The sequence below is a fragment of the Ostrinia nubilalis genome, chromosome 24 (genome assembly GCF_963855985.1).
Source record: "Ostrinia nubilalis chromosome 24, ilOstNubi1.1, whole genome shotgun sequence".
Taxonomy (NCBI): domain Eukaryota; kingdom Metazoa; phylum Arthropoda; class Insecta; order Lepidoptera; family Crambidae; genus Ostrinia; species Ostrinia nubilalis.
The window spans coordinates 4,152,661-4,167,985 of record NC_087111.1 but is presented as its reverse complement, the minus strand read 5'-3'; the positions used below and the strand labels follow the sequence as shown (position 1 = coordinate 4,167,985).

Sequence of the window (15,325 nt, the reverse complement as noted above, 5' to 3'; positions counted from 1 at the left end):
ACCGCAATACTATTAACTCTGCTATTCGTTTTTATACAACTTCTTTAAGCGCAGTTGCAGCGCTATAATGAAAAATGCAAACGAATCAAATCAAATCAAATCAAATTTCTTTATTTGCGTAATTCCAGGTACATAAGTGGTCTTACATAGATTTGGTAGGTTTCACTGAAATTTGCTCGAACTAGGAAGCGTGCAAATATTAAAAACAGTAGTAGACTTTATATCGCAAATAATACCAACTCAAATAACAACATGTCATATTACATTAATTGTGGTAACGGTAGTAGCACTGCAACTGCGCTTTTAGTAATAAAAATTCTAGATTCACGACTCTATGTGAAGGCTCTTAGAGAACTAATTATTCATATTTTAATATTACATGCCAGGTGTATGGTAAGATACATTGATGCTATTCAATATCATTATAGAGAATGAAAACTGATTTAGTTTTTAAATTAATTTAAAATTATCGCATGAAAATATTTTACTTAGTACAAGTACACGTTTAAAATTATCGCATGAAAATATTTGGCGATATCAAGTTGCCTCGGGCGATGTCTGGTTCTGGCAGATTATTCGATGTAATTAATTGTAGGTTATTAAAATTATTTACTATTCAACAAGCGATGCGTACACTCGAAAAAATCTGTTTAACCTGTAAAATTAATTATCTTATGTGTACAGTAAAGATATTGTTCATTCATTGCGATGTAATACAAAGTTAATTAAAAATTCATTTTTTTTATGAGATTATTTTGATAGTTTTTAATTCAAAAAGTCTTTACATTACATTTTCACTTACCTAATTATCGATGGGTTTGAGCTGTCGTTCGATTTTGAAATACTTAGCTTCATATAATGTGTATATTATGTATGTATTAACAAAAAAAAAATATTTAAGTATGTTTATATCCGTTGTCTAGTACCCATAGTACAAGCTTTGCTTAGTTTGGGGCTAGCGGCGCAGTGTAAAATGTCCAAGGATATTTATTTATTTATATCATAATAATGAAAACAAAAGAAAGCCTGCATCGAACATTTCAATTTAAACTGGAGCTGTTTAAATTTTAATTCCATTTTCAAAACAAATTCTTTTTAGACAAAAACAAAACACTGTCGTGTTTTTAACTTAACCAAATTGAAATGTTTTTGTTGATTAATTCCCAAAGGATATTATTTTTGTACTTAGCTTTTCTTAAGAACCTTTTAGCCCCTTAAAAGTGATTAGGTACATAAATTCTATTTATTTAAGCAAACTTTTACGATTTACGAAGAAATCTGTTAAATTATGGAACACTTAATAAAAATCCCATTTTGCTTTACCTAAAAACCTATTAAGAGAGAAGCGTTTGCTATGATTTTTTTCGAGCGTATATTGCAATAAATATTACATTTCACATTTTTTTGTCAATTAATATTTAAATTAATAATTAATACTCATATATTTTCTTGATAGAGTTCTATTAATGAAATAAAATTAAGTGCAATGTGCAAAATTATTTTTATCAAAAATAGGGTGATATTTTAAAGTGCATAATAAAAAAGTGGGGTAATTAACCTTTATAAAGAGGGAATGTCTTGTTCAAGGCCGGCGCTCTGTCAAACACCCCATCGTCTTCAACTAAACAAAAGCAAATAAGGGATTATTAGTTAGGGATACTACGAAAATTTGTTTACTAAATGTCTGTTAAACCGTCTTAAGGAGAATATGTCAGAGGCAAGCGCCTCATTCTAGCAAATACGACCAAACGTTTTAAGTCCATTTTTTTTCTGCCAAAGGTCAACAACTGTGAGCATTTACTAAAAATCTACTACTTCAAAAGTGTCAAAGACAAAACATCTGATACTTAGTTTGAGTTATCACAAAAGTAACTTGAAAGAAGAACAATGAATTTCATATTTACATTAAATTGCATTGAAACTCAGCAATTTAGTGAAAAAAAAAAAAGTTTTCTATTTTTGATAAATCATGACTTAAGCGACTCTACGTGTTGGCCTCCAACCCTAATAAGGTAAACAACGCGGACACTGCGGTCTATTGCTCTATTTACTTTGGTTACAACTGTGTCGCTAACCACAACTGCTTTCACACCAAAAATATGTAAAATCACACGAAAACCAAAGTTTTAAACAACGAAAATATTAGAAGCTGCCTTGTTATTAATCACAACACTATCAAAGGAGTTCTCTATCATTAAAAAAGATAAGAACGAACAAAAGAGAGTCGACAATATTCGAAATTTAAATTTTTATTTGTCAATTTTAACTGTGCGTGCTAAAGATTTAAATGCTGAGTAGACTGGCACCACAGAGGTCTGTCACTGGCACATTTTAATGATGGAAATTATTGATTTAAAAATGTGTTACGATTGGAAATTGGAATGACATTTATGGTTATTATAGAGACATACATATATACGGCATCATATTTTTTTGAACTTTATTTCCTAGTTTCAAAGCCCAAATACAATGAAAAATTTGGGTTTCCACTGCCTGTTTGTCTTTTGAGGTATTTAAAAACATTTGGTGGTTTCCGTAGCTGCTTCTAAACTTTCATCGTCAAATTGATTCCCTTTTTTTCACGATTGAAATCACATTTGAACGTGATATAGACATTGTGGTCAAAATGACGAGCTTTGACTTTCTAGAAAATTATAATTGAAAAATCAATCGACTGAATCTAATGGTCAAAGGTTTAGAAATCACTTTAATGGGAAAAATATGAAGGAATGCATAAGAAAAGGCATAAGCTGATTGACGGAACGAAGGAAATTGTATTTGGGGAACGCGATCTCGTTGAAAATCTGATTTTTTAATGATACTAAAATAAATTAATTACAGTCCAATTTGGTGTAGGTATTTAGAAAGAATCAAAATGACTTTTTCTTATCGGTGAACATTACAAAACAAAAAAATAATAATTAACCCTTTTCCTTTTCTAAAGTTATTAAAAAATCAGTACAATATTGATCAAGAACAAGCAGGAGATAAAATTAAATCCTTTCTTCCTCTAAAGAATTATATTTTTTTAAATTCAATTGAATTGATTTATGCAAAATTATTCCCAAATCAAACATCAAAGGAAAGGATCGTTTGAAAATATTCATCTGCCTTAATCTAACCTCTATTATCGAATGCAAAAATAACTTCGTAATTACAGTCCGGCTGCGGTTCCTCTGTCGAAAGGCTTGATTGTTTTAACACAAAATTTTAAATTCATCAAACTTCTAAAGGCTTGCCTTCGATTTTAAATTCTAAATTAAGCGTTAATGAGTTTCGTTGTTTGAGATATAAAGAAACATAACGAAAATCAGGTTAAAAGAATCATTTTTTTTATTGTATGATGTTTATTTATACACTAACTAGTAGTTTTTTTATGGGACAGCAGCAATTCAGTAAACAAATCACCTATGGTAAGTGATTTCCGCTGCCCACAGAAACTTTTAGACCATAAGTAGATAGAGATAGTTTTTGAATAAGTAGGTAATTTATTTAATTATGATTTTTCTTTATTTAAGCAATTAAAGGTAAATAAGGTAATTCATTGGTACATTAATCTTTACGTATGAAATCTAAAACTTAATTCAAATAATATTATGCCTAGCCTATGAAATTAATACCAAAGCCCTTCAAAGTTCTGATTAATTTTGTTTTAGGTTAGCCCTAACATTGTTCAGGTTTCTCCCGAGACTATCCTTTACAGTTTGATTAAATGAGGGTCAAATATCAAAGGTATTTTACAATAAATCAAAACAAATAAATAACATTAGAAAGGTGAAAATGATCAAAAAATTGCGATGGGTTGAATTGTATCATATTTTTGTATTTTATATTGATTGCACGCGTTAAACTTTGGCCACCCGTTTCGTCCCTTAGGATCGAATTTCGGAAAATCATTTTTAGCAAATTCCTACGTCATAATAACTATGAGTCTGAGTGTTTTTCAGCACTATCCGTTCAGTGGTGTGAGTTATATGTTAAAATATCAGTCAGTATTAATTATTTCATAACATCAAGTATATTTATGTCTAAGAAATAATGATACGACAATGTTCAACGTGATTTGTTCACAAGATTCCAGCTAACGGGATTACATTACAGTAGGATTCTATTCTAACACCTCTAGGAATTGTAATTACGTTTAGTATTGAGATCTAGGGCATTAACTTTCAAGGAATTCAACCAATCCAATTGTTTATGAAGTATTTAGGTGAGATAATTCATAGAATTACAGTTAATTTTGAGCTTAAAATAACTTTGCTTTCTTGTAACCAGTAGAATTGATTATTATTACGTTTACTTCTGTAGTGTGTATCTTCTGCCAAAAATCGTTTTATCTACCATAGATGCGGGTTACCTTAGCCCTGGAGGTTGAAGCCAAAGTTGCCCTCTAGAGATAAGGTAACCCGCATCTACTGTATCTTATGTCTATTTAATTTACTTACTGTCAACATCATCGTCTTCTTCCACAGTCCTCGCTCCTTCAGGCAAGTTCACCCTCAGTCCCTTCACCTTGAAGAAGTCCTTCATCAGCTTCATCAGATACTTCGCCAACTCCGCCCATTCTGACATGAATCCTTTGGGCTCACTCGTCAGAACCTCTGCCTTTTCTCCTGCAGAGAGTTTTTCTATCGTATCCACGTCTAAAGGCACGAAACTGATCATCTGGTTTGCCTTTATAGTCTCATTGCTGTTTATATTGTCTCCAAATAGAGTCTTTTTAGCAATCTTTAGGGCTTTGTATTTGACGCAAGATAGCGCTTCTCCTTTTATGAAGCAACCGTCTTTGACGTATCGAAGGTAGCCATCTTCGGTGCTGTGGGTTTGCTTGAAGAGTACTAGCACTAGCAGGATTTGGATGGAGAGTGAGAGTGATGATGCCATTTTGATGGGGTTTGTTCTGAAATTAAAAAGTTTCAAATTCAAATCATTTCTAAGTACCTAGCTAGCCTTTTCAGGGCAATTATAAGTACACGTCTCAAATACATATTAGTATAATCTGCCATCACTTCGGGATAACATGTTAACTGGTGCTGAGAAGAAGTTTCAAAAGAAACAAGTCACCATATTCAGCTTTTTTTTATTGGAGAAAATACAATTTATAATTAACGTGATCTATCAATGATTTTAAATAACGTAGAAAATATTTAAAATGATTTTTTTCGCTTGACACAAATACTTATACTACAAAGTATACAGCTAGGGGCAAAAAATAATATTTTAGATAATAACCAAATAACAATACTAATACTACAGACTACAGACTAGTCTAAAATAGATTCTATTTTTCCTGAAACCCTCGTGGTCAGGTTGTCATTTCAAGAAAATGAGATAATTTAAATTCAGTAGGAAGTTTGGCTCTCAGGTCTCTTGTTATAAGTTCCAAGAGTATAATTTGATCTTCCTTACTATAAGTGAAATGCCTTCCCATTTTTTGAAACCCTTTTCTAAGAAATTTCACGATTAGCCTACCAAAAGAAAAGTCCGTTGACTTATTTAATTTTGCCTTAGTTTGGATGAATAAAATGTATATATGTATAATATAATGTATAATATACAGTTAATTACGTAGTAAATGAAAGTAATAACGTATCATAAGTAGGTAGATGGCTTTGTGTGAAATTGACCAAAAAACTAAACCGCTAAAAGATCTACATAGAGAAAAATAACAATTACATTAAAACTAGGTAGCTTACCTACCTATTAAATTAATTATCTTTATCTTAACACAAACTTATCTGTATTTATAAGATACCTATCACTTTTCTTTCACTTTCAACTTTTCTTTTCGCCACGAACATCTTTTAATTACTAGATAAGTCATTAGCTCAACACATTATTATGTTGATTGAGATAAACATCTACAATGATATGAGTAACGGTACCTATTAGTTAGTAAACTCTCGTTCTTACAAGCTTATTTATTAATTAATGTAATTTAGATCTTTGTTACAACCACAAGAAAGAAATTCTTGAGCCAACCTACTAAAGTGTAAGGCTGGGTTGCACCATCTTACTTTAACTTTGACAAACGTCAAAAATCTGTCAAAATCCATACAAAAAGCACCGCGGTTATCGTCAAAGTTACGGTCAAAGTTAGGTGGTGCAACTCAGCCTGTGATCAAAGTTACAGGTCAAGTGTTAATGTTACGCTAACAATGCCTAAACAACCCAAATCAGTCCATCAGTACCAACTAACTTTTAATGGATTTTTCAAGCTATGAAAAACTTTGTCACAAAACGTTTGTTTTAAATTGTACGCTTTGGAAATTATATTGTTTGGGAAAACTAATCAGGTACCAGAATGAAGTTATAAAGCTACCAAATGCCTTGCATACGACCTTCTGAAATGACAGTGAATAAAAACTACGAAATTAGTAGTGTTGAAGTAGTGCTTCAAACCCCCTATTCAAACTAAGCTAATAGACCTGCTTTATACTAACAAAATATCATCAAAATAAATAAGGAAGTTAAATGCATGCATACAGTAGAAAACATGAACATGAAAGGCACTTGTAGACTTGTACACACAGCGAAACATAAAACTGACAAACTGCAACTTTAGATTTAAGTTTTAATTCCGTTTCATTTGAGTTGAGAGCTCTATAGAAAACCACATAATGAAACTAGTTTGAAACGTACCTATTTATTTAAAAAAATGTATATTTTATTTTGTGATTTTCTAGCAGTAACTAACGTTTCCCGGTGGGAATTCCACCCACAAGGTGGACCGACGACATCATAAAGGTAGCAGGAAAGCGCTTGACGCAGGCCGCTACCAACCGGGTAACATGGAAAGCATTGGGGGAGGCCTACGTTCACCAGTCATGGACGTCCTATGGCTGAGATGATGATGATGATGAACTAACGTTAGTTTTTGAATAAAAATATTAATCTTAAAAGAGAAGCGAATAAGTTTTCTTTCTTGTCTAGTTGAAAAGGTGTTGATTTTTATGCTGATGAAAAATTTACATTTAAAAGACTCCAATCTACAGTTAAGATTGCTCTTGTCTGCACCTGGCTGGGATGATTTTGATGAAAATAATATTATGAACTAGCGGTTATTCGAAAATAATTATGAATGTCGGTAATTTATTTGAACTTGAATATATAATGAGAACGTGTTTAAAAAAACAGTAATTATTTTTTCTCTAAAAAAGCTATTTCTTTGACACAAGCGCAACTTTTCATCATCGTCATCATTTCAGCCATAGGACGTCCACTGCTAAACATATGCCTCCCTCAATGATTTCCATAATGACTGGTTGGTAGCAACCTGCATCCAGCGCCTTCCTGCTACCTTTATGAGGTCTTCAGTCCATCTTGTTGGTGACCGGCCCACGCTGCGTTTTCCAATTACCTTCTAGCTTAGCGCAACATTTATCTTATAGTATATCATAGTTAAGTAATGATATAATTGTCATCAAATCAAACCAAAGAAAACCAATTATTTTAACTTTCCTAGTTTACAACAATTGATAATCGTGGGATGTGAAAAAACTGACATATGAAAGCTAACGACGTTAAACCCAGAGGCTTAGTTGACAGAATTAGACTTCCATAATTTGCGTTCATAATACGGACAATTTCGTTTCCCTTTGTTTTGTTTTATTTGCTAACTTTTGTACATGATTCGACTTTGCCATCATAGATTTTGATTTACCACATGTTTGGTGATCAAAAACATACCTAGTCGTTATAATTAGGTACCTAATTACAAAATGTCCTAAACTTTAATTTTAGTTGACGTTCAGCGATGTTTAATAATGTAGACTTTTAATTAAATGCCAGCGCTTAATGATGAGGCTAGCAGCTGAATTGACCGTTTTAATCAGCTGATTGCACCATGCATTTATTACCCTTCCCAAAAATCAGGAATTTCCGAAATAACTTGATTTAGTACGATGTTCATAGATTCATCTGTTTTTCCTTTTTCAATTTCACTATCATGCCCAAGATTACTTACCAGAATCTATTATTGTTTTAGAGCTTTTTGGTTTTAATTTTAAGTACGGCTAGCACGAAAAACTTTCGAGTTCGAATGGTTTGCGTATTCGAATCGCCACCAAAACTACAACAGTGCCCTTGTGAACGTGTCGTAAAGTGAACTTGGTATGATATATGGTTGCACGAAACTTATTTTGAGAATCAAAATTGTCACGTTATCGCTTAATTAACGATCAGCTCGGTACAGCGAGGTACAGCTCACATCTAATAATATAAATAACGTATCTTAATAGCCGTAAACTTAATGTGCCCATATCTTCAACCACAACATTCAATCCTTGCAATATTTCCTACGAGTGGGTATTTCATGCTTTTGTTGAAGAAACATAACAGTTTTTGTACAAACGGACAGACTGGTCAGTCCATTACAATACAGAGATAACAACTTGATTTACCTACACAGCTGAATGGTTTTAAAAACAGCAATGAATATCAGTATTGTAACATTTTGTTTTCGTTTCATCAGCTTCAAAACATAAATGGATTGTTCAAACGCTGTATTTTCCAATTCAATTTCTAAATAAAGTGTTTTCTGACAAAAGAGTGATTTATTAGTCTAGCGCTAACTCAGTCAATGGCTGAGGTATGGGACTGACACGGGAGGGTGATTTTGTGACGGTCAAACGTCAGCGAAACTTCAGATTTGTTTTTTTGAAGGGACGCGCGCTGTTGGCTTGAGGAGCTTTTCCAGCTTCACCGGGCAGAGTGGCGAGTACAGAAGGTACTCTAGCCGTTTGGCGATCGTCGGTCGCAGACCGACGTTCGCGATCGGGCCGTATTGAGCGCATAAGGCGCCCGATCAGTGGCGAACCCAACTAGAGGGTTGCCCACCGCGGTGTTGGACCAAAGTCCAGCCTACGGCGGGCTCACTCTAGTGGGCCCGATCGAGGGGACTACGGACGCGGCCTGAGGGCGCCACGGTAGGCTCGGACCTCGCCTCAGGCCGTGTCCGGGGGACGGATAGGGGAGAATCGGTCCGGTACATGTCTGTACCGTCCGAAATGGAAAGCAACGCCGGCGAGCTACTGTGTTGTGGAGTAGTTGGCGTGCTTAAGGCAGTGATGTCTGTGTTCAGAAATTCGGTAATAGGATAGTCCGTGTCGTCTAGGACATGCCTAGGTCGTCGGTATTGGGCAGCGACATCTTTCTGGGGTGTATACGTGGCGGCGCTAACAATAAGAGGGTTCTTGTGGTTGATCGCTTTATCAAAGTAGCGGCGAGAGGCTTCTTTCATAAAGTGATCAATCGATGGGATCTCGAAATCTCTATGGAGATTCGTATTACGCACAAACCACGGGACTTCAAAAGACAATGCCGGAAATTGGCGTCTTTTTTTTTTCGCGCGGCCATAGACCAAACCTTGTTTTTTGATTACAAAATGGTGTAATAAACCAAACTTACTATGACATGTATACCTCTAAACTCAGTCTGAACTGAGTTACGAGCATTAGAAGTTTGATGATTTTCATACTAGATTTGCTTTTTGCGCGCAAGTTTTGTAAGAAATTGCAACAAAATAGTGACATTGTATGTGTAAACAAACAATACTATCCATTATAGGCTCCAGACATCAGTATGGAGCAGAATCAGCGCAATAAAAAAATAGCGCAATATTTTGTTGCAATTTCTTACAAAACTTGCGCGCAAAAAGCAAATCTAGTATGAAAATCATCAAACTTCTAATGTTCGTAACTCAGTTCAGACTGAGTTTAGAGGTATACATGCCATAGTAAGTTTGGTTTATTACACTATTTTGTAATCAAAAAACAAAGTTCGGTCGATGGCCGCGCGAAAAAAAAAAGACGCCACCTTCCATACAAAATCTGGCATTGCCATTTGTGTGCCCTGTCACGTCATAAATGCCAATGTTACCCCTCCCTTACCGCTCTTATACCTCAGGCACTGACTGAATTAAACTCAAGACCTACAGCATGTGAGAAAATAATGAAAATAGCAATTTGAAACAAATACTCGTACATTTATACCCGTCTGGCCTGCGTGGGGAGTGTACTAAATCCTCCATTTGCCTCTGGCAAATTAGAGAGGGTTTTCCTACTGTGACAGAACAAAATTCACAAGAACTGAGCGAGCGATATGTCACTAGCAGCAACCAGGTTTTCAATCAAAGATAGTGCTTCAGAAACGTGGTGACTGGTTCAGTGATTGATTGTACAAAACATTGAAATAATCCTGACACTGACACACAAGTGTCATCCAAAATTGGTTCCGTTTGACAGCTCGTGGTTGTTGCTGTATTCCGAAGAAATATTAACTTTATGGTATGTACAGTCGCGGAATGAAAAGGTTCGTCACCTTAGTGTCGGTTTTCGCTTGCACTAGGTACTGTAAGAGTCAAACCTGCCAACATAACAGTGCAAGAAACAGTGCTGCTAACATTTAAATAAATATGACGTTTGCTAACGAATAAGGTTTTCAACCGACTTCAAAAAAAGGAGGAGGTTCTCAATTCGACCCGTATGTTTTTTTTTTTTTTTTTCTATGTTTGTTACGCGATAACTCCGCCAATTATGAACCGATTTGAACAAATCTTTTTTCGGCGTATAGGTAATACCTCAAGGGTGGTCCCATTTGAATTTAATAATAGAAAAAACAACCCCCAAGGGTGGAAAATTGGGGATGAACTTTTTTATACGCAATATCTCCGCCGATTATAAATCAATTTGAACGATTATTTTTTTGTTGAATAGGTATTATCAAAAGGGTGGTTTCATGCGAATTTGAAGAAAATATTTCACCCCCAAGGGTGGAAAATTGGGGATGAACTTTTTTATACGCAATATTTTTAATTTTTAGTTTTTTTTTGTATTCGCGCATTTGAAGTCGGTTTTATTTTTTTTAATGCTTGTTTATTTTTCTATCCCATCCAGTGCAATGCAATGATGACATTGACCAATTGACAATAGTTTTTTTATTTAATAGGAATAATAATGGCAGGTTGAACCAACAAGAAGGTTTTACTTTATCAATCATAATAATCTTCTTGACAAGATAAATCGTCAAACAACTTTGATCTGAATAATTTTGAACTTTACTGACGAACAGTTAAAGATTATTTTCTCTAACTCGAGATTATTCTGTAACATAGTTTCAAAAGGTAATAAGTGCTCGCGATTCGTTGAAGGAATCAATTTGAAAACTGACGAACCTTTTCATTCCGTGACTGTACTAACCATACAGTTAGCCTAGGCGCAGACCATCGATTTTTCGTCGGCCGATAGTGTAGTCGGGGAGTCGATCAGTATTTGCATGTATGGAAGTGCGCACATTACACCGATTTAATTTAGCCGATTCTTCATACAGTTTAAAATCGGGCACAACAACTATCGGCCAATTAAAAATCGGTGGTCTGCGCCTAGTCTTAGGCCTCAGCCTCGAACTTAGCGGGCGCTGCCCGCTAAGTTCGAGGGGCGGCGGCGGCGGCGGCGCGGGAGCGGCAGGATCTTATGCGTAAAATCAAATAGACCGGTTCTCGAAAACAGCGGCGCGGCAGCGGCGCCGGAGCGGGCAACGAGCGGGCAGCGGCGAGGGAGCGGGCAACGAGCGGGCAGCGCACTCCTTCTTTTGCCCACAATAAATCGAGCGTTAGGAATAAATTTGAATCGAAATAAAATTGTCGCCGTTGTTCAGACATTTCGTTTGCGAATAAAAACAAATATCTCGACAACACAACCCCGAACACAACACTTCGACGCTAAAGCGCCGCGCGAGCTGCCCGCTTGTTTCGAGAACGGGTCTGCGTTGCCCGCCCCGCTCCAGCGCCGCCGCAGCTCCCGCCCCGCTGCCCGCTAAGTTCGAGGCTGAGGCCTTAGAGTCTATAAAACGGTCTATTCCACTTCGATCACCTGGCTTTGATCCAGGTGATCAATGTGGACTCCAGTTAAATTATTGTTTTAGTTTCCTTTGATCACCATCATCCATGGGTGATCAAAGGACATCAAATTGTCTCTTGGAGTCTATTTTGATTACCCAGGTCGTCTTATCTATGGATGATCAAAGGACACCAAATTGTTGCTTGGAGTCCACTTTGATCACCTGGGTGATCAAAGCCAGGTGATCAAAGTGGAATAGACCTATTAAATTACAGGTATTCCAGGAACTCTAGGTTGTTTAAGTTCAAAACTAATAACGATCATCAATATCGCAAGTTTAACTAGGTCGGTAATCTATCTGCTCATTTGAAGTTTGTCATGTGCGATCTAATTTAAACTCTACGCAAGTATTAACTTGGTTGTTATTGCTTTGGTTTAACACGCACGAGGAACTTAATCGTAATTAAAAGTTGTTAAGGTATACCGACGGTAATCAGGCTGTACATTTTTGTTGGAAAACAGACCGTATTACAACGAAATAAGGTGCGAATTTGGGTAACTTGATGTACCTACTGTCAGTACTGAAACGTTTCTCAAAATTTAGTCTGTGTTTAATGTATTTGTAATATTCTTGTGTCACATTAATTCTAAGTTATACATATATGTAGAGGTATTAATTGTAAAAAATCTGGCGTTCAAAGTCGCCTCTTGATCTAAATATTTATAAAATAACTTGAAAAAATCGAACTGCCTAAGGTGTGAATCGAAACCACGACCTTTCGCTTGCCGGGCGACCGCTCTTCCATCTGAGGTACTTCCGTGATCCGGGGAACGCGTATTAGATTTCGATCGAAAAATTACGCCCACAACTTCCTCATTCATCTAAATGGAATTTTATTATTATGATAAAACAAATAGAAGATTGATGTTTGAAAGTATATGGGGCCCATAATTTTTAAGTTACCGAATTCATATTACTTGAAATAAGTGAAATACTTAGGGAATAGAAGTTTGTTTGGCAATCCATCATTTACCAAGTTACGGATAAAAATTCATATGTAAGAAATATAAGGCAAAACCACGCTAAGATTTTGGTAAGAAGGTAGGTATAGAGTGAATTTTGTTTTTAATCCATAAATAGCGGTCGCGATCCTGTTTTACCCTTCTTAAAAGGGTTGAATTTTGCAAAATCCCATTTTAGTCAGCTCTTACGTTCTAAAAGGACCCCCCATACAAAATTTGAGACTAGCACTTGTAGTTTAAGTAGCTTTCGCTTTTATAGAATATATACTTAGATAAAAAAAATATATTTTTCTTTGACCATAGACTTAGTCAATCGAAGGTTTGGTCGGCTACTAACTTGTATGAGAAATTGGTCAATACAAAATCGTTGCAATGTGCGAACTTCAATACATGTCCATACGACCAAACTATCAGCCGGCAAAAAGTCTGTGGTCTGCTAGGTGTCTACAGAATACTTGACGACCATTAATCGTGGGTCAAATAACAAGGTCTGACTAACTACTAAGTAAATAAATAAGCTGCATTCTAATATACAGATGTTTGGTAACAACTAAGTGTATAAATCAGAAACTTTTCCAAAAGCAGCAAGTCACAAATGCAGGAACTTTTGCGAAAAACATAATCGACCTTTCTGAACTTCGTGTTCCATTGGATTCTTTTCAGTGGTTATAAACTATAGTTTTATTAAGAGTCAAGGTGTAGAGCTTAGAGCTAAAAGACTGTAGATAGATAGAGTTAAAATAACAAATAGAAATCTTTCCTGGATTATTCCAAAAGTAGGTTTTTGAATAATTAGGGGAGAGTTCGGTATATGTACCGCCGGGTAAATTGTACCACCCTCATATCTCGTAAAGTATTTATTGAATGTCTGTAATTGAAACACTCAGCGATACGCAACTAAATTCATTGAATATCGGCCATATGATTTTTGCCGTGACAATGAACACGTATGTTTTATTTTGAAAAGTTTTTTTTCGTTGTTTTCATGTAACTTTTGACAATACATGTTTAGTTCGTAATTTTGTAAAATTTAATCACACAGTGTTTCTAATTAATTTTTTAGAAGCGTAAATTAGTGTGGATTACAATTATTTGAAAAAATTTTGGATATTTTATAAGCTATATTTTTAATAGATTTTTTAAAAGTACTATCACCTTGTCGTCTAAATTGTACCACATCAAGTTGTATGTAATTTTACCAAAGGATTTTGAATTTTTTTTTAGAAAATCATATTTTGAAGTTAAAATAGCATAATTATGTTTAACTTAACATAAATTGAAGCAAAAGACTGGCAAAGTAGATTAGGAACAAGTGCGCGTTGCGATAATCGGAATCACAAGTCTTGTAGGTACTCAAAATCGTGATAATGTGTAAAACAATGTCGATTGTCTATGTTATTAACTACTGATCTTTTTCGTTACCTAATTTGTTAAGAATCGTATATCGCTAAGTATTATATACTACTATGGCTAAGTATTATCGTATAATACTTAGCCATAGTTTTTTTATAGGCTTGAAATTTATTGAAATCCTATTTAGTAACCCTGTGGTACAAATTATCGAACCGGTTGGCTAAATTGGACCGGAGCTCTGAACTCGTATTTTGTTGATTTGTGCTAAATGTACAACAACCATGTTGATTAATACCTATGAAATAGTAAGTTGAATAATTTCTCTTTTTTATTATACCATAGACATTAGCAAAAACAAAAGAAAACTGTGTGTAAAATGGGATTAAAAAAAACTGGTCCAAATTAGCGTCAAATAACTACTCTCCCTTATTATGACAACTTTTCGTAAAGCGGGGTCGGTAATATTGATGTTTAATTTTAATTGAATTTATGACATAATATTAATTTGTTTGTCAGATTAGAAAGATAGAAGTTAAAATTTTAGTTCAAAAACGTTTTGCAGGGAATTCTAAACTATTTTCAGAAAATTCAACACAAGTTTCAAAAATTACTAATTTGTGATTCATATCAATCAAAACTGACTTCCCATTGTTAAAGTATTTTATACACAACACACGTAAAGACACAACTGTCAACTTTAACCACCTAAAGCGGAACAAAAAACTAAACTAGGCTATACTTACTTTTAGAATCACTGGGCGGAACACTGAACTTCACAACACAGTAATTTATTAACAATTTTTTTTTTTATAAAATTAACTTTTGAATTTGAATTTATGAAGTAAAAACAAATAAATATTTGAATTTTATTTGTAAAGGCGACCGGCGCGCGCGTCGGTCTACAGATCAATGTCAAGAATGTCCCAGTGATTCGCTATTTAAATGATCTAGAATCGATCCCCTGATACGGATCGATTTGTGATAGCTAGTGACTTTGCGATGCTTGGGCATAGTTATTGTTTAATTTTGTATTCAAAATGTTAAGGGCTTGTACTCAAAAATGCGAAACTACGTGATGCGGCGTTGCAAAAAACTGGGACACTAATTGCTAT

The 15,325-nt window shown here is 34.9% G+C and overlaps 1 protein-coding gene across 2 annotated transcripts in view; it reads right to left on the bottom strand.

Annotated features, from left to right (window-relative positions):
• LOC135083792 (uncharacterized) overlaps positions 1 to 15,061 on the bottom strand; it is a 29,994-nt gene extending 14,933 nt beyond the window's left edge. Inside the window, exons 1-3 of one of the 2 annotated variants that reach the window (XM_063978538.1) lie at positions 14,957 to 15,061; positions 4,446 to 4,900; positions 1,559 to 1,621 (exon numbers count right to left, since the gene is read on the bottom strand). In XM_063978538.1, coding sequence (XP_063834608.1) covers positions 1,559 to 1,621; positions 4,446 to 4,884 — 502 coding nt within the window. In that variant the 5' untranslated portion in view covers positions 4,885 to 4,900; positions 14,957 to 15,061. The remainder of the gene's footprint in view (positions 1 to 1,558; positions 1,622 to 4,445; positions 4,901 to 14,956) is intronic. The other variant, XM_063978539.1, reaches the window with a different exon arrangement.
• Positions 15,062 to 15,325: the final 264 nt, after the last annotated feature.